General features: G+C 38.2%; 1 protein-coding gene across 5 annotated transcripts in view; it reads right to left on the reverse strand.

Annotated features, from left to right (window-relative positions):
* Positions 1-8,446: 8,446 nt before the first annotated feature.
* Arhgap24 (Rho GTPase activating protein 24) overlaps positions 8,447-25,209 on the reverse strand; it is a 339,907-nt gene continuing 323,144 nt past the window's right edge. For all 5 annotated transcript variants that reach the window (XM_048364348.1, XM_048364352.1, XM_048364349.1 and 2 more), the window contains 4 exons: positions 23,211-23,284; positions 20,535-20,656; positions 12,765-13,839; positions 8,447-8,950 (listed from right to left, as the gene is read on the reverse strand). In XM_048364348.1, the coding sequence (XP_048220305.1) occupies positions 8,707-8,950; positions 12,765-13,839; positions 20,535-20,656; positions 23,211-23,284 (1,515 nt within the window). In that variant the 3' untranslated portion in view covers positions 8,447-8,706. The remainder of the gene's footprint in view (positions 8,951-12,764; positions 13,840-20,534; positions 20,657-23,210; positions 23,285-25,209) is intronic.

Here is a 25,209-nt window from a genome sequence, read left to right on the forward strand (position 1 = left end):
GAGATTATAGTTTTGGGAAGAACGATAACAAAACAATCCATTCATTGTAAGACATAATATAAATCCAGAAAGACACAATGGGAACAATTTGGTTAAGATATATTGTGAAGACAGAGCTGGCAAGATTTGCTGATAAATTGACACTGTGGTATATGGATAAAAAAAAATCAGATCCATCCAGAAACCTCAAAATGTAAGCCAAGAGATAAATGATAGTTTGCATGATTGAGTAGTAGTGGTGACAATCAGAAACTTAATTGGGAAGAAATGATGTTTATTTTGGGCGTGTCAACTGAAGATGTTTATTAGTTATTCAGCTGGAGTAGCAGGATGTTGTACTATAGTGGAGCTAAAGGAAGAAATCAGTGCAAAAGATAAATCTGGGTATAACTAACTTAAAATTGTATTAAAAACCATGAGTTTGTGTGAAACCACTGAGAAACTGAGAGTATCTAAAGAAGAGTAGACTAGGGTGGAGATGCCTCTTGCTCCAACACAGAAATACCGGAAAGCAGTGTGGTTTCCCTAGGGCTGTCCAGCATAGCAAGAGAGAGAACCTAGCTCAACGATATAGAGAGGCTGAGTAAGATAGAGTCTGGAAATTGACAGCTGAATGTAGTTCTCAGGGATGTCTAGGCTTCTAGGCCAGCTAAATTTCCTATAAACAAAGTAAAGATGATGCTTCAAAAATGAGGTAATGAGCAACCAGCTCAATGATGCAGAGAGGCTGAGTAAAATAGGGCCTGAAGACTGATAGCTGATCTTGAGTTTGAAGGTCATGGATGACTTTTATGAGACAAGATTCTGGGCAGAAGTAAGCAAGAAACAGTAACTCAAATGTGTTCAGGAGAACACTGGAAGTGAAGAAGTAGCAATAGGTATATAAAAATTCAAAAAAGTAAGGCAGAAAAATGTCGAAGGTAGAGATAAAGGTGGAATTAAAAGAGGATTTCTCAACAACAAAAGAACAAATTTGATCATGCAAAAAAGAAAGTTGGAAAAATATACTTGAAAGACTTGAGGGCTGGGCTGTGGAAAAATGAACAGAATTGCTCTGCTCAGAGCAAGCAACTTCCAACAGGAAGCAAGAGGATGTGCACAGAACAGATGTAATGTTGTGAACATGTATTATGTATATTTCTCGAGCATATATATGTCCATATATATGTATATTCTCAGTGAAGATAGACTATCAGTTAATGAAAGGGATGGGTTTATGGAAATTTGGAGATGATTAATGTGAAGTTGACTTTGTAAAGTGTGCACACAGGTTATTGGCCAGTGATGAGCGCTACCTAAGACATATTTACACAAATATGAATGGAGCTACATCATCACAATGTCTTTTGCTTCCGAGTCATCTTTAGTTTCTTACATGTAAGGAGAAATTGTATTTAACCAGAGTTGGGTTGGTTGTTTGTTTTTCTCAGTGTTGGGAGTAGAGAGGGAAACAATAAAATAAGCTAGGCTGGTTAAGGAGAGAAGCAATGACTGGAAGGACTGACTATTAATATGCACTCATCACGGTTGAAGTCTTGGAGATAATTTGAAGGAGTGTCTAAAATTGAAGTAATGTTTTAAGGAAGAGATGTTCGGAGTGGTGTGCCTGAGACAGTAATTCAGGTGACATAGTATATGATGTAACTATAAATATGAGTATCTCAGGCAGAGGAGAGCAAGATTTTTAGAAGTAACAAGTTCTAGACATAGAGCAAATGTGGTGGTGGTCAGGTGCCAGTGGCTCATGCCTACAGTCCTATCTTCTCAGGAGGCTGCGATCTGAGAATTGTGGTTTCAAAGCCGGTTCAGATAGGAAAGTTCATGAGACTCTATTTCCAATCAATGGTTTAAAAAATGATGGTGGAAACCAATTAGTTATGTCCAGAAAGCACACAGTGAATACTCTGTCTGGAAGCATCAGCAAAAAGCCAAGTTTCCTTCTTCTTGGGACCCTCCTTCCCAGGAGGCAGCCCCCACAGTACAGGACAAAGTGTCCAGAGGTGGTGTCTTCAGGTGGTACCATGATCGGGGAAGGCAACAGAAGTTGTGAGACCTAGAGGGACACTGGAAAGCTTTGAAGAATTGACAGGGAATCAGAATTTGGAGCAAGTGAGAGAGACTACACTAAGCAATATGGAGGTAACCATGAACTACATCGGAAGCAGGAAATTAAGGAGAATGTGAGCACATAACCCTGGTGTCTTGGTCCCTTTTTGTTGCTATAACAGAATACCTAAAACTGCTGAGTAATTTGTAAAGAAAATGGGTTATATAGGCTTTTGGTCCTGGAGACTGGAATCTCAAGATTGGGCAGCCCATGTGGTGATGGCCTTGTGCTGCTTCATAAAGGGGAGAAGGTGGAAGAGGCAAGCAGCAGGTGTGGAAGAGGAATGGAGCTTCTCACAGCAACCACTTCAGTGATAGAGAAAGCTCTCCACCCTGAGAATCAACCCAGTCTTGTGATAAAGGCATAGATTTTTCTTTAAGGTCCTACCTTTCAGCACTGCCAATGCCAATCAATTTTTTTTTTCTTTGTGGAGAGGCAGGATTAGGATAAACCCTATTCAAATCATGGCACCGATAGAGATTATTTCAATGTGATACAAAAGTCATCGATTGAATCTCAGAGTGAGGGAAAAGAGGCTTGGGATGGACATGCTGCTTTTGCAAGCAGGTGGGATGTTTGGGGCTTTAGTGCAAGGCAAGACATTATTTCACGGTGACAGTGGTGTTCATTTACCTCCCTGTTCATATAATTGTTACCTGGACATTACTCTTCATTAATAAAGATGACCTTTGATGCATGGGCTGGTATGATCTGGGCTTAGCTGTTGAGGAAGCATACAGGTAGTCACTATACATAATGTTAAAAACAGGAGGATTACAGGGTGCTGGTGGCTCACATCTGTAATCTTAGCTACTCAGAAGGCTTAGAGCTGAGGACTACAGTTCAAAGCCGGCCCAGGAAGGAAAGTCCCCATGAAAATCTTCTCTCTAACCACTCAAAACCTGAAAGTGGGGCTGGGTCTTAAAGTGGTAGAGTGTTAGCCTTGAGCAAAAGAGCTCAGGGACAGTAGAGTTCAAGTCCTAGGACTGACAAAAAAAGGAGGGGGGAGAATCAGTAATTCAATTTTGAACCAGAACCACAAATAGTGCTTTACCATAATATGCCCTTCCATCTACAGCCATTTCCTATGTCAATATATAGTAGGTCCACTGGGTTTGGGCTATCTTGGGAACTGTAGTTTTCCAAGTCACTGCACAGCAAGAAGTCCTTAAACTGAGCAATTCAAGTTTCAGCTCATTCCCCTGGTGCATGCACAATTAGGAGGAATATAAAGAGAGTAATGAAACAGACCTTTCAGAGTCACTCTTCCAAACTTTTTACTGTAGTTTGAATTCAAACAAGGCAAAATGTTTCCAGCACCACTGCTTTCTTTGCTTTCCTTTCTTTCTCTCTTACAATCTGGGTTGTAAGACTTTTTTTCTGGAACCTGTTAGCTACTCAGAAGGATGAGATCTGAGGATCATAGTTCAAAGCCAGCTTGGGCAGGAAAGTCTGTGAAATGCTCATCTCTAGTAAACCACCAAAAAAAAAAAGCTTAAAATGGAGCTGTGTCTCAAGTAGTAGGGAGCCAACCTTGATCCCCAAAGCTCAGGAAGGGCCCAAGCCCTGGAGACCTGAAAAAAAAAAAAAGACTTTCTGGATCTTCTGGTGTGTTGATTAGGTATTATGTATGGTGCCATGTTGATCCCACAGATTTGAAGGGTCATTTTTATTTCATTGAAAGTCTCCTTGACAATGTTTACCTGAAGGCACTAGGATAGGTAAGCCCTCTACCACTCTTTCCTATGAATTTCCATGTATCTTTCAGGATCCACAGCAATGTCTTTCCATGTTCCACATTTGGGATCGATTACTTACTTTCATAATCCATCCTCTAATGTTCTTATTATAGGCTAGGTTTCCAGCATATCTGTTCTACAACTAGTTCATGGGTCCCTTGAAGACCCAGTGACATGCCTAAAGGGACAGGACATCTGAAAACTCCTTCCATATTATTCTCAGATTATGGGATGTAACTGCATGATTCCAGAAAGGATATTATTTGGGCACATATGAAATGAATCCTGGCGAGCAGGATGTAATTATGTCCTCTGCTGGGTGAGCATGATACTCATGCTGAAAGCTCTAGTGCTGTGGCCAGAACCCAGGCTTAAAGCTGGAACACCTTTTATGTTTGGAGTGTATTGAGTGGTGGTGGCTAATATTTCTAAGACACTAAGTATGTGCAGGCATGTCACTTACAACAATTACCTAACTCACCTAATTTTCATACAGCTACAAAGTGCAATACTGGGATTAGAACCCCCATTTGTAGTGCTGCTTGAATCAGGATGCAACTCTGCCCAATAGGAAGCACCGAGCATTGGGGCTAGTGATACTCCTAAATTCCAAAACCACATAAATATATCTGTATATATTCCCTTTCCTCTGAATATTCTACTTTTTTGAAGTAGGCCCAATGTAGCGAGTAAGAAAGTAAGAGTGAGTTTATTTTAAATTCTAGTTGAAGTTTTTAGGAATTTTATAGTATATATCTGTGTTCCCATTGCCCTGATGTTAGGTGCCCTGAGTAGATGCCCTGATAATTCTGTTTTCAGTGTTTTCCAAAGCAAGTCTAAGCAGGAGACAGGAGATAAGTAAAACCAGTTCCTGGAAGCAAATCCAATTATAAGCTCTTAAGGTTATGATTTAGAATCACTTAAATTAACTACATGTCTTTAAAAAAGGACAAACAGGATGTAGCAAATATTTTCTTAAAAGTTCCTACTATGTATACTTGCTCATTTCCAACGTCAAATTATGGCTGATATTTTCTAGGCTGTTAGTTGAACTAATAGATATGGAATCCATTAGCTAGAGGTTGTTCATTGATTTGACACCAGAAACTGAAAGTATCCCTTCTATACCAGACTTTGAACAACAGAAAAATTACTAACTCTGTGTTTGTCATAAAATGTGGATTGGGGAGAGATTTAGGGTCAAGAAGCCTGGTGCCTTACAAACTTCCAATTATCAAAGGTACTATCAGTAGAGCTAAGTGGCAGGAATGAGATGGTCAGTACGTTCTTTTGTGAAGCAGAAAAATATCACTGTGTTTTAGGAGTTATTTCAAGTTTTCCCATGTGAGAAAACAGGCTCAGAGTTGTGACTTGTCCTTATTTAAGTCAAGTCATCCTGGCTCTTAGTTTCCTGCTATTTCTACCATGCTTCCTCCTCAACTTATTTGGTAAGAAAATAAGATGATGTAGGAAAGAGATGCATGCAGATTGGGAATGCAAAGATCAATTTAACCATGTCCAGGAGCTCATGGAATCATAGTTACACAGGAAGCTGAAATCTGAGGATCCGAGTTGGAAATCAGGTCAGGCAATAAGTTCCATAAGATTCGTACTTCCAGTTAATCACCAAAAAGTCAGAAGTGGAGCTGTGGCTAGAGTGGTAGTACACACCCTTCAGTGTAAAAGCTAAATGACAGTGCGAAGCCCACTACTTGGAGCATATACAGAAAAAGCAACTTCCTTTGCTTTGAGATTGAAGCTTCATGAAGAACTAATAGTACTGTGCCAGGTTTCATTAATCTCTGTATAAAGTACTTGGATCATGTTATCTGCCTCTTTTATTCCCTCCTAAGTGGGAAATAGAATAAAAAGTAATAAAGGGGGTTCCTGGGTACTGGTAATCCCAGCTTCACAGGAGGTGGAAGCTGAGAATTACAGTTCAAAGTCAGCCCAAGTAGGAAAGTCCATGGATTTTTTTTTTTTTTTGTCCATCATAGGGTTGGAACTCTGGGTCTGGGCACTGTCCCTGAGCTCTTCAGCTCAAGGCTAGCATTCTTCCACTTGACACATAGTTCTACTTCTGGTTTTCTGGTAGTTAATTGAAGATAAGAGTCTCATGGAGTTTCCTGCCCAGGCTGGCTTTGAATCGCAACCCTCAGATTTCAGCCTCCTGAGTAGCTAAGATTACAGGCATGAGCCACTGGCTTCCAGTCATTAGATTGTTATCTCCAAATAAACACTGAAAAAAAACCACTCAAAGTGGAGCTGGGGCTCAAGTGGTAAAACACTAGCCATGAGCCAAAAAGCTCAGAGACAGTTCCAAGGTCCTAAGTTCAAGCCCCAGGACCAGCACAAAACAACAGCAAAACAAAAAAAGAGTCAGTGAATTTGATCATAGTACCTTCTATTCATGTATGGAAATGCCATAATGAAATTCACATACACAATGAATATAAACTAACTTAAAGATAATTTTTTTATTTTTAAATAAAATTGTATCTTTTAAATAAAAAAGATTGAAAGAGTCAGATAGAAGAAAGCAGAAAAGGAAGTCACATTGGTAGTCAATGAGGCATTCCCAAGATAGGACAAGCTTGACAGGTGTCATGGGAAGTGGCAGGAGATGAGAGGGAAAACCGAGGTTGGAGCCTTTTATACAAAGTGAAAGACTTTATCCTTGGCTGGTGAATATCATCAAAAGTTCTTAGCAAGTACAACACATAGCCAGATGAATAATTTAGGAAAAGAAGCCTATAGGTAGTGAAAAATAGAGAGCCTATGCCAGAATGGAAGTTTCTCCATAGACTCTTTTAATTAGGAAAAGAAATTGGTGAAACAAAGCAGATTAAAAATGCAAAGATGGATGGAATAGACAACCTGCTGAGTAAATTGAAGAGAAACAGAGGAGGAAAAATGAATTGGCATTTTTAGAGTCCTTCCTGTATACTAGTTTTGAGGCCAAGCCAAATCCACACCATCTCATGAGAAAGTCTGTGGTATAAAATTTTTATTATTCCAACTTCACATGGGGAAAGGATTGTGTATGGAAGACTCAATAACCACTGGCAAACTGTAGAGAATGTGAACTTGTGCATCTGGACTGATATAGCTTACTAGATGAGTTTGAGGGTTTTTGGAAAACAATTTTACGAGCTAAGGTTGAAATGGGAGAAAGATACAAAAATAAAGAGGAAGAGTTACTAAGATTGACTTATCCCATTTTAAGTTTCCTATAGGATATCCAGGTGCCAGTATCTGATTATATAACTGGAAAGAAAGGTAAATAAACAATTATTGCTACTAGAAAGCAAAGGACCACATAAAGTTGCTCAGCAGGGAGAGAAAATCAAAAGTATGGCAGCATTCAGTGAGTGCCCTAAAGACCACTTGCCTTGAAAATAAGTAAACACATACAGACATGCCATCTCCAAAAGCACAGACCCACAAACACAAATAGTCTTTATTTCTGATTCTGTCTGTGACTTTGCTCTAGTGTCAGAATTTCTGGCCTGGCTTCTCAAAATCACTGCCTTATTAGAATGTGAAAATTAGCTTTACCCAAACAATAGTCTAGAGAGCCCCAGGTTTTCTAGTAGGCTAATGGTAGTAATATTCATATATTTGTCAAAAATCTTCACATATTCATGTTTTCAATTCTGTGTATCTTTGCAATAGAGGACATGAGAGTGTCAAAATTAGAAGTAAATTGGGCTGCTTATTCAAAGCTTTTCTCCTATGCTTCTTGGTCCCCTTCTATCATCTTTCTGCATCTGGCTTTGCCAGCTGTGCTGCAGAGGAAATCCAAGACAACGGCATGGGTGAGACAAAGTTGTCACATCATGCAACATACTAGAGTGGATTCACTAGAGGGGCACAATGCTATCATTGCACTGATGGCATGTAAAGTGCCAGTGTTGGGGTGGAGCGGAGCAGTCTCAGTGAGAAAAAAGGTGGCAATATGGAGCATGGTTAGCTGGTATTTTTTTCCAAAGTTATGAACAGTGGAAAGAAGTCTTCTAGTAATGGTCAAAACAGAGAGTCATTCACAAGAACAGAGAAATTCAAGGCATGGATGGTTCAATCCCCTTTATCACTTTCACCTTCATATGGTGCATCCTGCCTAAGAAATAACTCATCTGGACATAGGCTTGAGAAGGAAACTTTTTTCATGCAGCTTCAACATTCCTGTATCAAATCCTCTCACAAAGTAAAACTGAGAAGTGCCCAAGAAAGAGCCTAAAGACTATAAGTAACTTACAGATACCGGTGATTGTGCTATACTTTGTAAAACATTTTATGTTTCCTTTTTTGGTCATGGTAAGGTCTATTGGCACAAACAGCACATCCACAAAGTATTCTTTTGATTTTAATAGCTCATTTTTTATATATCTTTATATATATCTTTATATTTTTTCCTTATCTTCATTTCCTCAGAAAAAAAGGGAAATAAAAAATATTGATCTATAAAATAAGCAGATGATAACACAATGCCAAAAATAGCTTATGTTAAGTGCAAAGGTGAAGCTTGAAAGCAAGCTGAATTGCAACACATATTGATTTAACATTTAAATACAAGACTTGCAATAAAATAATTCTTGAGATATGCTTCTTATTTTTAGTTCACTTTTTCAAAACTACTCTATATACACATATCCAGTTGTAACACTTGACAGTAGCATTATGAAGGATGATATAACTTTGGTACACACTGCAGGTATGGATAGTTAATGTCTATAAATGATACTCCTTGACCAGTTAGCACTCTGAACAGCCAGGTGACCAGCCACCTGGTACCATGTGGGTGACCATTGAAATCTCCAGTCTTTTCTAGAGCTGTCAGGGATGGCAGAGAAAGCAGGCTCACTGGATCCATATCGTGTTTCCTCTCTCGGTTCTCCTAGGTTCCACCGTCAGCTCTCCAAATGTGGAAAAAAACTGCTCCATTTCCTTCTGGAGCATGTCATTCCTTTTCTCAGCATCTTCTTTTGCTCGCTCGGCATTTCGCATTTTGATTTCTATCATTGTGAACTTTTTCCTTTCTTGATCTAGTTCATCATGGAGGCTCATCATTTCTGTTTCCAAAGTCAAATTTCGCTGTTCTAAGCTGAAAAAGATAGGAGTGGATAAGAGATAAAATGATTTTTTTTTACTTGAAATCCTAGAGGGAGACAAATACCCTTCTAATGTCTTCAATGCTTAAGAAGCTAGAATGAACTGTTTCAAAGCAGTGAAGCACAGTCTAATAACCACAAGGGTGTTCTTTTGTAGTATGAACTTACTATTTGTGAGTACAACTTTCTGGTATTTTAGGTAAAAGGTTCTAAGATACTTCTTGTGTTTAGTTATCAATAGGGAATGAAATGAATGAATTTCAGAGCCTGGAAAGCCTCCAGGGTTTAAATTAGTTTAACCAAATGATGAGGGGAAAATATATGATAAAGTTTAAGAAAAGGATGACAATCCCACTTGCTTTTCATCAAAGGAAAAATGTTGAAAGAAACAATGTCATTGTTAGTTTTAGTTCACTTCTGAGAATGGAATTTCTTGAAACAGATAATAGAGTCTCACCTTATATAAAAGTACCAACAGTGGCCGCTTACATCAGCAAGAGAAATACAAGTTGAAGTTGTTAATCTTCAATATAGTTCTGGAATTCTTTGCCAGATCAATAAGGCAAGAAAAGGACATTAGGAGGGGGGAATGAGGGAGGAGGTAACAAACAGTACAAGAAATGTATCCAATGCTTAACATATGAAACTGTAACCTCTCTGTACATCAGTTTGACAATAAAAATTAAAAAAAAAGAAAAGAACCTTAAAAGCATCCACATAGGAAAAGAAGAAATTAAAGTATCCCTATTCACAAATGACATGATTGTATATCTAACTCCACGCCCAAGCTCTTAGAGCTAATCAACCACTTCAGCAAAGTATCAGGATACGAAACTAACCTACAAAAATCAGCAGTCTTTCTGTATGCCAACAGTGCACAAAGAGAACGAGAAATCATGAAAACAGCCCCATTTGCAATAGTCTTAACAAATACCTGGGAATTAACCTAACCAAAGATATAAACAATCTTCATATTGAAAACTATAAAAATCTAAAGAAAGAAATTAAAGAGAAAATCAGGAAATGGAAAGACCTTCCATGTTCATGGATTGGTAGGATTAATATTGTGAGAATGACCATACTGCCAAAAATGATATACAAATTCAATGTAATTCCCATCAAAATCCCAATGACATTCTTTACTGAAATAGAGAAAGCAATCCCAAAATTCACATGGAATAACAAAAGACCTAGACTAGACAAAGTAATTCTACAAAAAAAGCAATACAGTCTTCGAATTCTACTACAGAACAACAACAACAACAACAACAACAACAACAACAATAATGAACAGCTTGGTATTGGCACAAAAATAGACCTGAACATCAATGGAACATATTAGAATACCCAGAAATAAAACTAAATACAGTCATCTAATATTCAACAAAGGAGCTCAAGACATACAGTGGAAAAATCATAGCCTCTTCAACAATTGGTATTGGGAAAACTGGGCAGCCAAATGCAGAAAACTAAAAGTGGATTCTGGCTTGTCACCACGCGCTAACTTCAATTCAAAGTGCATCAAAGACCTCAACATCAGACCTGAAACTCTGAAACCACTGCAAGTGAGAAGAGGGAAACATTAGAACTTATAAGTACAGTCAGGAAATTCCTGAATAGAATCTTAGGGCACAACAGATAGGAGAGAGACTTGACAGATGGGATTAAATTAAAATAAAAAGGTTCTGTACAGTTAAGGACTCAGTAAACTAGAAAGACAGCCAACCAATTGGGAAAAGATTTTTATCAGCAGTACACTAGACAAAGGCCTAATATCTTATATATACAAGGACCCTCCCACTCTCAAACTTAATATACCAACTACTAAAAATGGGCAAGGGAGCTAAGGAGAGACTTCTCAGAAGAAGAGGTAAGAATGGCAAACACAGGAGGAAATGTTGATCATCCCTGGTCATAAAGGAGATGCAAGTCAAAACAACCCCAAGATACCATCTTACCCCAATTAAATGGGCCAACATTTTGAATTCCAACAACCACAAATGCGGGCAGGGATGTGGGGGAAAAAGGAACCCTACTGCGCTGCTGGTGGGAAGGTAAACATGCAAACACTCTGGAAAGCAGTGTGGAGGTTTCTCATAAAAGTAAACACAGACCTTCCCAATGACCCAGCCATACTACTCCTGGGCCTCTACCCTGCACATCATGAGCCACCTGTACATCTAAGTTCATTGCTGTACTATTCACAATAGCCAAGATACAGAAACAACCCAGAAGCACCACAACAGACGAGGAGAAGCAAAAACTGTAATACCTATACACAATGGAACTTTATACAACCATTAGAAAGGATAAAATAATGCCATTTGCAGGGAAATAGATAGAACTAGAACAAATAATATTAAGTGAGGTAAGCCAAGATCAGAGAGACAAACAGTGCATGTTCTCCCTGATGTGTGGATGTTAAACTTAAAATGAAGTAGGATATGCCAAATTATACAGAATTCTAGACAGCCACAATTAGTGAGACCAAAAGAGGAGAGCCTTAGGAGAGAACCACAAATGTGCAATATTCAAGCACCTCTTCATATGTATAAATAATAATATTCGTTCTGAAACATACTCCAAAGACATGGGAACAAAGGACTTTTTTCTTAATTTCTTTTTCTTTTTTGATGGATGTATTCTTCACCTATGTACAGCATGTTCACATGCACCACTGTGGCAGGGTGGTGGAAGGGTATAGAATCAGAGGAAAATGGAGAAAAAGCACAACAGTGGGTGGAATACCTGGCTGCACTAGTCATTGATGACAGTGAACTATGCAATTCGTGGGTGGAGATGGGAGGGAGGGAATGGGAGGGAATGAGGGAACAGATGACATTATATGAAAGGAAATGTACTTAATAACTGTTGTATGTGAAGCTAACCCCACTGTATATCACCTCTAAAAATAAAAAAAAAACTTTAAAAAATTAGAAAAACTCTAAACTAAAACAGAATTAGAAAACTGCCCCATAAGACCCAACGTCACCTTAAGCCTGTCTCTCCTCTGTGAGCTTATATGAGTCCTTGAGGCTTGAAACAGCCTGGGAGAAGACACACTGTCAGAATTTAGTGACTGAAAGAAAAATAGTTTAAAATAAAATGTGTTTACTTTTTTAACCTTATATTTTTACCCATTTCCCTTTTTTTTGCTGTTGAAAATTAGTAGACTCCTTATTTTCTGTTTATCTCCTCACAGTTCCTTTCCTTTCAGCTTACTGTATTGAATAGTAATTGATGATAATGTGTGTATGTGTGTGTGTATGTGCACGCGCACACGTGTGTCATCACTGGGGTTTGAACTAAGGTTTTTGTGCACCTGCTTAGCTTTTTATCTCAAGGTTGATGTTCTACCACTTGAGCTACAGCTCTACTTTGGGCTTTTTGATGGTTAACTGGAGATAAGAGCCTCACGGACTTTTCTGTCTAGGCTAGCTACAAACCAGGATCCTCAAATCCCAGCCTCCAGAGTAGTTAGGATCACATGTACCTGGTGATAATAACATTCTTGAGCACCTATCCCGGGACAAGGACAAGGTCCAATGACATTCTATATACTTTTAAGGTAAGTACAACTTGTACTGAATTAAGTCCCCCTCTTCCCCTTGGCAAGAACCAAGGCTCACAGACATTATGTTAGCTTTAAGCCCCAAAGTCTCATAGCTCACAAATAGTCAACTGAGGACTTCTGCTCAGGTCTCTCTGACCTTGGACGAGGCATGTTTAACCCCTTATGAGATTCCATCCCATTGTAGGAGGCTGCTGCCTGTTCTCTGGCAGTGAGGCTCCCAAGATTTTCCTCACCTCTTTATCCTGGACTCATACTCTATCTTCTGTTTGGTCATTTCCTGTTTCAGGCTAGAAACTAAACTGTGCAATGCACTGTGGTTGCTGGTGTTGTTAGCCACAAATGTCTCACTGTTGTCACTGCTGCTGGTGGCACGACTACTTCGACCTCCCACACTCCTATGGTCGCTTTTGTTTTCGTAGTCCCCAGGGTGAGAAATGTCATCATGGGAAGGTCCATCCAGCACAGGATCTTCGAAATTCCCCCCATAAAAGTCTTGCTCTGGGCAGGTGGTGGTGGAGGAGCGACAGGAGTTGGAGTTCTCGGGGAGGGAGATTTCGCAGGAAGATGTGGACCAGGTGGCGCTGTCCACACTCTGTTTGTCATCCAGGTTCATCATGGAGAATTGCTGGTGGACGTTGTCGTACGTGGAGAGCCTGTGGTGCTGGCCCGACTCCCCACCTTGCTCCTTCTGCTTATTGTCCCGTAAGGTGACATAGCCATTGGGCAGCCAGCTCATGGTGCGGCCATTCGCAGGGGTTCCAAGTGCTTCAGTGTTCAAAATACCCATGCGCACCGTTCCATTCTGGACGCTGTGGGTGCCCATTTTGGTGCCAGATCCTTTCAGCGAAGAGGTCCTTCTGGCCTGTAAGCTCCCATTTGGGGTGGTTTGCGCCTTCTCCAGACCTTCTGCATTACTGCTGCTGAAAGAGCCATTGGTGACGATTCCACTCCCCTTATTGAAGGCAGGGTTCTTCTTCACCATGAGAGGGGGGCTCCTGGAGACATCGAGCTTGTGGACGCTGTTCCTTGGACTGTTGGTTTTGCTGCCTGACAAGGCTGTGGGGGATCCTTCATCCATGCTACCTCTCTGTGGAGACTCAGACTTGTCCCAAGAGCACTGCCTACCCGGGCTCTCCTTGGTGTTATTGTTCTCCTTGTTCTGCATCTGATTCACGGTGGCTTTCCTTTGAATGTCGTTATTGTTACTTATTCCATCCTGGGGCCTGCTTTGAAGCTCTGTATCTTTAGGGAAGAGGCGATCGTGTTTACTAATCATCATTGACATCAATTGCTGGACCACCACAGTACCTGAAATTACAAAGGAAATAAAGCAGTGTGAGTGAGATGGTTTTGATTATTTCATTTTTCGAATTTAGGAGAAATTTGCCATTATTATGAGGATTGCCAAACTATATTCTTAATAAATGTATTAGTAGTAGCTAAATTTTCTTGCTCATTGACTTTAGGCCATGAATTGTTCCAAGAATTTTATTTGTGTAGTTTTAGGTGGATGTTTAAAAGGATATGTGAACAAATATTGTTATTATTAACATACCTTGCAGGCTATGTTACTTGGCCAAGGCCATCAAGTTATTAAGAACTGGATGTTGGGCTTAAATTCAGACTGATCTAGTTTTAAAGACTGGGCTTTTAATCATTATACAACCTTTCTTGTGAGTTCAACATTTGATTATGGGAAAACTTTCTTGATCTCTCCTCCAACAATTGCCTCAAAGCACCACTATACTACATTGTATCTTCAAACAGGACTTTATGTAATCATAGTAGATGCATGATATGTCTTTGTAGTTAAGCATAATAAAGTTCTTTTTGCCATTCTAAAGCCTTGAGACATTTTTAAGTGCATGGACTGAACTAGTATCAAATAAGGATCTCCAAAAATCTAGAATAGAAACTTTTAGAATCAAATCAGAATCAAAACTTTCAGAGTTCTGGAAATAAACTGAAGTGATTGAAGCAATCTAGAGAACATTTGTCCAAGAAAATAGGCTGATTCTCACTAAGAGCCATTTACTTTGTGGTGTTTAAAATTGCCATATATCCACCTTTCCCTCTCAATCTTTGTAGCTTGAAAAGCAACAGGCCTCAGACGCAGTGAAACTAGCAGGCTGACTGGCACCACAATAGGCAGAGCAGGACTAGAACCTTTTCAGAGCCCCATTCCCAGAGAATGGTCATTATTTCACCTGTTCCTTAGAAATCCTTGCTAACAGGAAAGTCTTTATTTGGTCTTATTATGAACATATCACGAGTAAACAAATATTTTTTCAATGGGCATTGGGAAAAACAGCAAAAGACATTTTTTTGAGTATCTCAGCTGCTTGAGCAATGGATCAGAGTGAGACAATCAAGTGAAGCAAAAAGATTAAAAAGAAAATCTTAAGACAGGGATTATCATAGGGGGATTGAAATAATGTTCAGAAGGCCTTATGCATGCTTGGCAGGTATGTATGCTCAGGAAATAATTGAAAAATTCCAACATTTTCAACTCTGGCTGACTTTAGAGGTTAATAAAAAGTTACAAAATGCCACCTGAATTTTGATTTGGCTTAACATGCACATAGAACCCTATGGCAGATTCAGAGAAACTTATTGACCCTAAGAATTTAAGAAAAATTCCATTTCATCATCAGCTATCAAGTAAGCAAACTAGGCAGAGATGTCAATGGCCATACATAACTGAAAATGTAGACTTTACAGAATTAGACATAAAACAGCAATGCATAGGGACAATAGTGGACCCCAATTATAGAAGAACTTGATATGAAGGGATCCTACATATTATTAAAAAGCTCAATTTTCATCAAAACATTAGGATACTTACCAAGGATAAAGTATGGCTTACACATAGGGAAATGGAAAAAAGAACTAGCTCTAAGGTACTCTAGACATGGTATTGAATGGATAAAGGCTTCTTAATGCTATTTAATGTTCCACTATTTAATGTATCACTATTTAATGTAATATAACTAAGGGAAACCAAACTTAGGAAGAACAAAAGAAAATTAGAATAATGTCTCTCCAAATAAGAATTATAAATGAAAAGTAGAAAGCATAAATAAGAACCAAATATTTGGTCTTGAGTTGAAAGTACAATAATTGCTATGAAAAAAAAGTTAGGGTCCAGGAATGTGGCTTAGTGGTAGAGTGCTTGCCTAGCATGCATGAAGCCCTGGTTCAATTCCTCAATATCACATAAACATTCAGTAGGAGAGTTCAAATTCAAATAGTGAAGAGGAAATATATGGAAGTCATCCTTATCTTACATGAGCTTTCTGTGTTGGGTATTTTCAGTGTGCCAGAGCTGCTGCTGGACCAATGTCGCTCAAATTAAGATGACCATACAACTTACCAGAGAGCTTGTTAAAAGGCAAATTCCAATTCAGTAGGCAGTAAGTGGGTCAAGAGATTTTGTGTTTCTGCCCAGCTTTGGCATTAGTAATGTCAATAATAATCCAGAAACACTAGCATCACCTGGGAGCAGCACAATTTCAGCACCTGTCTTCATACCTTCAGGTCAGAATTTTCAATTTCACAGAATTACCAGGTAATTCCTGTGCGTTACTTTGAAGGATACTGTGGTAGAATTGAGTACTGCCCATGTGTATTTCCAAATTAAGTTTCTTAAATGTTTCTCAGATAGGGTATAACATGTTTTTAGATGAGAAAATTGAAGTTCAGAAAGGTTAAACTGTCTGTTTGTTGTCATAAATGGTTAAGTAACCAAGGTAAAGTTCAATATTCAGCAATTTTATTACAAACGATGCATTCTCCTTCTAGATTCTAGCTTTTATTGTTTTCAACTGTACCACCAGTAAGTGGACTTGAAGCCATTCCAAATGGGAATTAAATAAAAAAAAAACTACTCAATCACCAATTATCATATTCAGAGAGAAAAAAGACTGAATGAAATTAATTACATTATAGATCCATCTTTCAGCAACCTCTGAATTTTTCAGTTTGTTTTCAATACAATGAGTCTGAGGAAAAGATTGTAGAGCTGTTAAAAAGGTCTCAATGAAAGGCAGTCTTTACTCATCTAACAGCCTCTTCCAAGGATCTGAAGCTTCCATTTATATATGACTCTGCCCAGTATTTAGGAAAAATGGACTTTCTTCCCATCTATCCTGAAAAGTTAACACTTAAGCATAGCTGCTTTCCATCATAGCTATTAACTCTGTGAGGTATTTAAGTAACTGAACAGCGACATTTCCAAAGTCTTCTTGATGAGTTTGTGAACAGCCTGACAAAGTGTATCTGCCACAATTATGGAGCGAGTGCCAAGGCCCAACAGATTTAAAACTCTCCTGTGTGTTGGGGAACCTCGCTTTTATCTAGTCTCTGGGGTGACAAATGGCAACAGTCCTCTGCAGAGGGATTACATGGCCATTAAGGACAGACTAGGTTGGTACTAATAATGATGTGTGTGTACCACAATGTGCACTATCGCCTTTTCCTCCATTCTCTCTGTCATTTTTTCTTTTAGACTGCTAATGGGGACCATTATACTCAAGTAATGAGGTCAGCAAAACCATAATCACCAGCCCATTATGCAAGGGCTAAGCAGATTCTGGGGCCCAGCTGGGCTATGCAATCCAGAAATCCCTCCTTGCTCATATCATGTTATACAGGTTGAATTAAAATACCATAGGCACTGTTCTTTTTGAGCATTTGCTAAGAACTTTATTTACTTTCAAAGGTAACTACATGCTATTATATAGAGACAATGTTCTATGCATTATAACTAATAATAAATGGACCACATTTTATGAATATAAAATGAAGACATCTAATAAGTTTTGGCAAGTATATCTAGTTTGGAAAGACACCAAATAAAGATATCATTGTCCCTTTGTAGGTAACTTATCTCAACTTCCTCCCCACGGAAAACACTAATGTGATTTTTTTGACTTCAGTTTGCCTTTTCTAGAAGTTCATATAAATACAATTACGTGGTGAGGTATGTAGTCTTTTGTGCCTAGGCACTTTTCATATATCCTGATACTTTGGGTATTTATCCATATTGTTGTATATATCTGCAATTGACCTTTTTCATTCTTTTACACAGCATTTCAATGTACAGATGTGCCAAAATTTTTATTTATGTGTTAGTTGTGACACAAAGCAACATCTCTAGACTGTGTTACTTTCACTGTTATTTGAATAGGATCTCACTTTTTGCCTGGACCATGTTACCCCAAGTAGCTGGGATAACACATGCCCACTTTTGCACAGCTTTTTATTGGTTGAAATGGAGCATAACAAACATTTATTTCCCCTTGGTCTGGCCTTGAACCTCAATCTTCCCAATCTCTGCCTCCTGTGTAACTAATACTATAGGTGTGAACCATTGCCCTCAGTCTGATTTGAACGTTTGATTATAAATCTTGATTGAACATGTTTTCTTCCTCTCAGGTAAATATTTAAATACTGTTCTGCTAGAAATCATTATCAGGCTATATTTCATAAAAATTTGTTTAGTTATTTTTAAATGGCGTCAACATTTTCTTTTTCTACCAGGTAAAAGTGGTGTTTTCAGTATAAATTATGAGCAATTCTCCATGTGTTACTTGCAATTGTCTATCTCAAATGATGTGTATACTTAAAAAACCTTATTCACTTATTCATTGGTCTGATGACCTCATGTTACATATACTTGAAAGAAGTTCTATAAACAAACATGCATCTTGCACATACATTTTCCACCTTTGTGGTTCATTCTTCTTTTTTTTTTTCTTTTTTGGCCAGTCCTGGGGCTTGGACTCAGGGCCTGAGCACTGTCCCTGGCTTCTTCTTGCTCAAGGCTAGCACTCTGCCACTTGAGCCACAGCGCCACTTCTGGCCATTTTCTGTATATGTGGTGCTGGGGAATCAAACCCAGGGCCTCATGTATACGAGGCAAGCACTCTTGCCACTAGGCCATATCCCCAGCCCCTCATTCTTCTTTTGATTGTAAGAATATTTTGAACAAAAAGTTTCAACTTAATAAAGTTGAAATTATCAAACATTTTTGAAATAATTATAACTTTATAAAGAGCAAGTTAAAAATAAGATAATTAAATAACTACTAAAGCAAAATTTCCATGTTTTACAGTAGAATTCATACCAATCGACTGTAATCAGTAAAGAAGAATCCAAGAATGAGGAGTTAATTCCTTTTAAACATCTACCAAAATGAGAAAAAAGAAGAAAGTACTATGACTTCATAAATACTTCAGTTTTATTTACCATCCTATAAAATTTTTACTTAAACTTGTTGAAATTACAATGAAAACACATGCAGGCTTTCAAAGATTTACACAGATTAAATTTACTCTAAATCAAACTAGTGTGGTGTGGCAAATTACCACTGTGTGGCAAGTTATTTTAGTCTTCAGAATAATTCACTTGGATTATAAAGCTTTATACATCAGATAGGGCTAAATGATTAGGGAGTGTGAATATATATATATACATATATATGTATATCTATATGTATATCTATATCTATCTATCTATCTATCTATCTATCTATCTATCTATCTATATCAAATCTAATCTCAGAACTGAAAACAAATCAATCTGATTTCTACTTGGTTTCCCACAGCTATTCCACAGATTTGCCAGTGTTATATTTCTAAAAGAAAACCTACTATAACACTCTCTAGATAATACTGATTAACTGTCCTTACATGTAGAATGGTTAATAAGACTTTAAGTATAATGTGAGATCTTTCTGATATTTTTCCACGTGTCTTCTTCATATGCTCTGATACCACTGGCCAAACGTCTTACTCAGACACGGTGGTTGTTCTTATTGTTAAAGACTATATGTTTATGCTTCTCTCAAATTCCTTTTTTGAATGAGCATGATCGTGAATGCAGTGGTATTTAGAGCTAGGGAGAAGATTAGGTCATGAAGATGGAATTTTCACTATGAGAGCAGGGCCCTTCTGAAGGGTGCTTCTGTGATCCCCCTTGCTCCTGTCATATGAGGACACAATGAGAAGACAGCTACCATTTAAACAAAAAATTGGTCAATGTACTTTCATCTGGGAATCTTTCCATGACTTCTAGGAGAAAGACCTTCCTATTTTTGCTGTCATAGCCTTTGACGCATCATGTACATATTATTTTCAGTACTATGTTACAATTAAATCCTTATATATTAAAGATTCCAATTAGGTTAGAAGTTTAGTTTCAGTCTACCTTGGTCTTACTGGTACAAAGGGACTTCAATTCAATATGTCAATTTATGAGTATAATGCATCTTGATCAACATCATCTTTTTCATCAGTCTCTCCCAACTCTAAGTTTCTTAAAGGCAACACGTTTTATTTAATGTTTTGCATTTCCAGGCTCATGATAGAACAAGGAGTAAGGTGCTTAATGGATACTGAGTGATGTAATATTTTAAAAGATATGTTAAAGGGCTGGGGATATAGCCTAGTGGCAAGAGTGCCTGCCTCGGATACACGAGGCCCTAGGTTCGATTCCCCAGCACCACATATACAGAAAACGGCCAGAAGCGGCGCTGTGGCTCAAGTGGCAGAGTGCTAGCCTTGAGCGGGAAGAAGCCAGGGACAGTGCTCAGCCCTGAGTCCAAGGCCCAGGACTGGCCAAAAAAAAAAAAAAAAGATATGTTAAAGATTAAATTCTGCCATCGCCACCAGATGTGTCTATACATAGAATCTAGGAAATTACTGATGTCTTAATTAGAAAAAAGAAACAGCCTCAAAGCAAAAACTATATAAGCATTAAAAACATGCAAAGACATTCCATTTGTTCTTCTAGAGATATTGGGGAATTAGCTTATGACTTTATGTTTACTAACTTGAAAGAAAATGATAAATTCTCAAAAGGTAAGATTTAGAGAATAAGTGAAATCAGCAACTGGAAAAAATCCCTGGATTCACTTTTTTTCTCAGATGAGAATAGAGTCAGCCAGCTAAGAGACAGTTGTTTCCTGGGTGGATGAGGGAGAAAAATCATCACTCACTTACCCTCCATGATGGTCAGTGGGTCTTCCACCTTGGGGCGTAAGATATTAGGACCAAAGACAGTTGCCAAGTTCTGTGCACTCATTTTGTTAATGCCCGAATAGGACTGTACTTCATCCAAGAACCTATTGGTTGTAACAATATGAGTGGGACACAGTGAGAGTCAACTTCTCAGCAGAAATCTACAAACTGAATAACATTCCATATAAAGCCATTTGGGAACCTAAAAATCATGGTTTTAAATGCAAAGTAATTATGTTTTAAATTATGAAGGTTCAGGTTTTAAGGACCATATCAGATATCTGTTCTGGTCTGGCCTGGCTTCCTCTGTCATTAAAGAAACATGTTAATTTGAATAATGCTACAATGCCCTAGATAGTAACATTATCATTTATGTGGCCATGCCTTAGGATACACTTGCCCCCAAGATTTATGTATTAAAAGTTTTGCGTAGCTATTAGAATGTGAGAGAATCTTCAAGAGGTGGGGCCCTGTGGGAGGATTTGTTTATTCATTCAGTGGAGAGGTGTCCTTGAAGGATCTGGGCTGAGATCTTTCCTGACAGCCACCATGTGAATGGTTTTGCCAGGTGATGCCGCCATGATGTATGACCTCACCACAGACCCAAAGTGACAGCGCCATTTAATTATGAAACTCATCCAAATGAGCCTTTCCACTCTTCATGATGATTTTCACAGCTATTTTGTTACAGTAAAAGAAAGCTGATTCACAGTTTCTGAATCCTTCAACAAAGTATTATGATTGTATTAATGCTATGTTAGTGAACCATATAAAAGATTATCTGGTGAAATATGGTTTTCAAAAATGTATTTAGGGGGCTGGGGATATGGCCTAGTGGCAAGAGTGCTTGCCTCATATACATGAGGCCCTGGGTTCAATTCCCCAGCACCACATATACAGAAAACGGCCAGAAGTGGCGCTGTGGCTCAAGTGGCAGAGTGCCAGCCTTGATCAAAAAGAAGCCAGGGACAGTGCTCAGGCCCTGAGTCCAAGCCCCAGGACTAGCCAAAAAAAAAAAAAAAAATGTATTTAGTTTTTTGATGGTACTAGGGGCCTTCCACTTGTTAAGCACTTGAGCCATATCTCCAGCCTTTTTGCTGTGTTTATTTTTGAGTTACACATTTGTGACTCAGGTTGGACTAGACTAATTCCTTCTATTTTTGCTCCAGCATTGGTTGGGCTTACAGAGACAGGCTAGTCCACACAGATTGCCATGTTGTGATGGCATCTTGTGAACTTTTTGCCTTGTCTGGCTTCAACCCACTCTCCTCCCAATCTCAGCTAAGTAACTGGATTAAAGGCATGAGCCATGGTGTCTGGCTCTAAACTATTGTAAAGAGCAGGATTCACCCTCTTTGTGGAGGAATTTATGAGACTCAAATTTATAGTCTATTAAAACACAGATCAAGAGTTGTAGAAATGAAAATATCAGCCCTCCTGATAGGAAAATTTGCAAGCACAAATTGTTTCAATTTATGAGGTGCTAAAAAGTAAAAGACATGAAATCCAGACAGTAGGAAAAACCATCTTCTCTTCCTTTTTATAAAACTCCTATTACTTCATGGCTTACTGATGCGATAAAATAGCAAATAATAAAAATAATATGTTAACATAGCACTCTTATGATGCAATCATGGTGCTAACTTTATTGAATTCTCAAAATATGGTCATGATGTTGATACTAGTATTACCATCACTTCATCAAGGAGAGACATGCTTTATCAGGATGCACAAAGGTGTAGATTTAGTAAGTGGCAGAGCTGGGATTTGAACTCAGGTAGACTCTGTATTCTTATCTATAGAACTGTGACTTTACAAAGGTGCCTATTTTCAAGTTTGGCCAAATGCAAAAACTAAAGGGACAAATTCAAATCATCACTTCCTATTTGAAATAACAACATTAAAATCAATATTTCAAGAGAAGTATTTTTTGTGGATATTAAAATCTTTCCGTATCCTTCACAAACAAGATTGTTTTTTATTTTTTATTTCTTTTAAGGGACTGTAATCTTTTTCTCCTCACTACTGTAACTCGAATTGGTTCCAAAATCTTAGAGAGAAATTCTTACACAAGTATCTTCATTAATGAAACTATTCCTTGATTTTCCAAATTGTGAAGCATAAGGGTTAATTTTCTTTAAACATAATAATCACTAGAAAAAAATAGAGTGGAAAATTGTAAAATTCTTATGCAATGACATTAACAATGAAATTCACAATGTCTGTTTCTCAGATACCCAGCTTTGTGAACTAGGTTTTCACTAGCATCTTGTCTATTAGGACCCTGAAATTCAGAAAGGGAAAGACACAGGGCATAGAGACACAAGGCAGTCAACAGTAGAAGTACCCTACAGAAACACGTGTTTCTTTTCTCAACAATAAATCCTACTGACAAGGTGCAAATGACTTTGATGGGAATTCAAAGCAATGTATCTTTAATATGTGGAGGCAAGGTAGATTTCAAAAGTGTCAAATAACAAAGTCAAGCAATTTAGTGCTCAAAGACACCTTTGAGATCACCCTGTCAAACCTCTGAGTTTTGCAGAGACTACCCAAACTCAGAATGGTTCAATGAGTTGATTCATTGTTAGGCATAAATTGTTGTCAAATACAATACAGTCATGGCTTGCTGAGTCTTGTCTTCAAGAAAGTCCTTACCTGCAAATATACTTGAGGAGGTTGTAATTCACCACTGGCAAACTCTTCACCTGCTTTGCTAATTCCATCACACCCTGAGTATGAAGAAGAGAATAAATCTTACCACTGTATGCATTAGCCTTGGAAGTAAGTAAATGGGAAATGGCGATGTGAGCTTTCATTCTTCTGGTTTTCAGTTTTACATGTCAGCAGAGAAAGATTCTGTCCTGCAATTGTTCCATTGCCACAATGTGTATTTTAGGAATATTTTGCAAAGATGTACAAGAATTTTAACTAAGCATAGTGACATATTGCCCAATGATGTTCTGTGACTGGCAGACTACATTTACAATGGTCATGGATTATACTATTTATTGGTGATGCTATCCTGGTTCGCATAGCATACCTTGTTAACTCTGCACAATGATAGAACTGTCTAGCATTTCTGCCTTCACTTCAAAGAGCATGTGCCCGCTGGTATACAGCAGTGCTGTACTAGTGCTGCTGTATTAGATTTAAGCAAAGCTGTCTTTACCATTTTAGCACCTCCCCCAATTGACTGAAATAGAAGACAGCCTCATTTGAAGTAATATTATTTGGATGAAAATATTAGCCTTCACTGTAATGAGAACCTTTCCAAATTTTAGAATGTCCCAAATAGACAGATGCCATTGGCAAGTCCCTCTGGACTGGTCATGTTTATGATATATACCATTTGGAGTTGGAAGATGGTTAGAAAAGCTGGTGTTCTTGGAAATTTCAAAAAGGATTGATTTCTTTGGCTCTTCTCATCATAAACCTCTAACATGTAAATGGTCACAGAAAAGTTAATGGATAATGTAATATGATTTTTTCTTCTTGCTTTAAAGTAAATATTTTAGGCTTTTAGGACATATGGTATCTGTTACAACTATTTAGTTATTCAACAAGCCACTGACAATATTATGTAACAGCAGAATAAAATTTCATTTGTAAAAATATGTAGCAGTTTCTGACATGAATGCCAAGAAAATTTAGCAGGGGAAAGGATAATATTTTCAACAAATGATGTTAAGACAACTGTATATCCACGTGCAGAAAAATGAAGTTGACGCTTTCCTTATGCTGTAAACAAGAATGAACTAGATAGAAAAAGATCATGGTTTATGTGAGAGCTAATACTATAAATATTTTAGTTTTATATGAATGAACTTTTAGGTTTTGAATTAAAATGTTCTTAGGTATGATACCAAATATACAGCAATTATAAATAGATAAGTTAGAATTCATCAAGTGAAAGCCTTTTGTCAAAAATGTTTCAAATAGTTGTATGCTGGGGGCTTATGCCTGTCATGCTAGTTACTCAGGAGGCTGAGATCTGAGGATTGGAGTTGGAGGCCAGCCCAGGCAGAAACATGCCTCTGAGACTCTTTTTTTTTTTTTTTTTTTTTTTTGGCCAGTCCTGGGCCTTGGACTCAGGGCCTGAGCACTGTCCCTGGCTTCTTCCCGCTCAAGGCTAGCACTCTGCCACTTGAGCCACAGCGCCGCTTCTGGCAGTTTTCTGCATATGTGGTGCTGGGGAATCGAACCTAGGGCCTCGTGTATCCGAGGCAGGCACTCTTGCCACTAGGCTATATCCCCAGCCCCAGAGACTCTTAAATATCTATTTAACCACTCAAAACAAGAGTGGCTCAAAGTGGTAGAGCACTAGCATCCAGTAAAAAAAAGCTCAAGGACAGCACATAGGCCCTGAGTTCAAGCCCTACAACCAACACCACCACCAAAACAAGTTTCAAAATGTTTTACTAAAAATAAATAGGTAATCCTTAAATGAAACAAGATACTTGAAAATCATAGATCTGACTTGAATCTTGCTAATGTAGACACTTACAACTGAATAATAGGAAAATGCAGTCATCCTTTCACATCCACGGATCCAATCAACTACAAGTTCAAAATCTTAGAAAAATACTGCAGCTGTCTGAACAAAGAAATACTAATTTCCTTATCATTAATCCAAAAATAATACAGCACAATAACT

Source organism: Perognathus longimembris, chromosome 16 (assembly GCF_023159225.1).
Source record: "Perognathus longimembris pacificus isolate PPM17 chromosome 16, ASM2315922v1, whole genome shotgun sequence".
Taxonomy (NCBI): domain Eukaryota; kingdom Metazoa; phylum Chordata; class Mammalia; order Rodentia; family Heteromyidae; genus Perognathus; species Perognathus longimembris.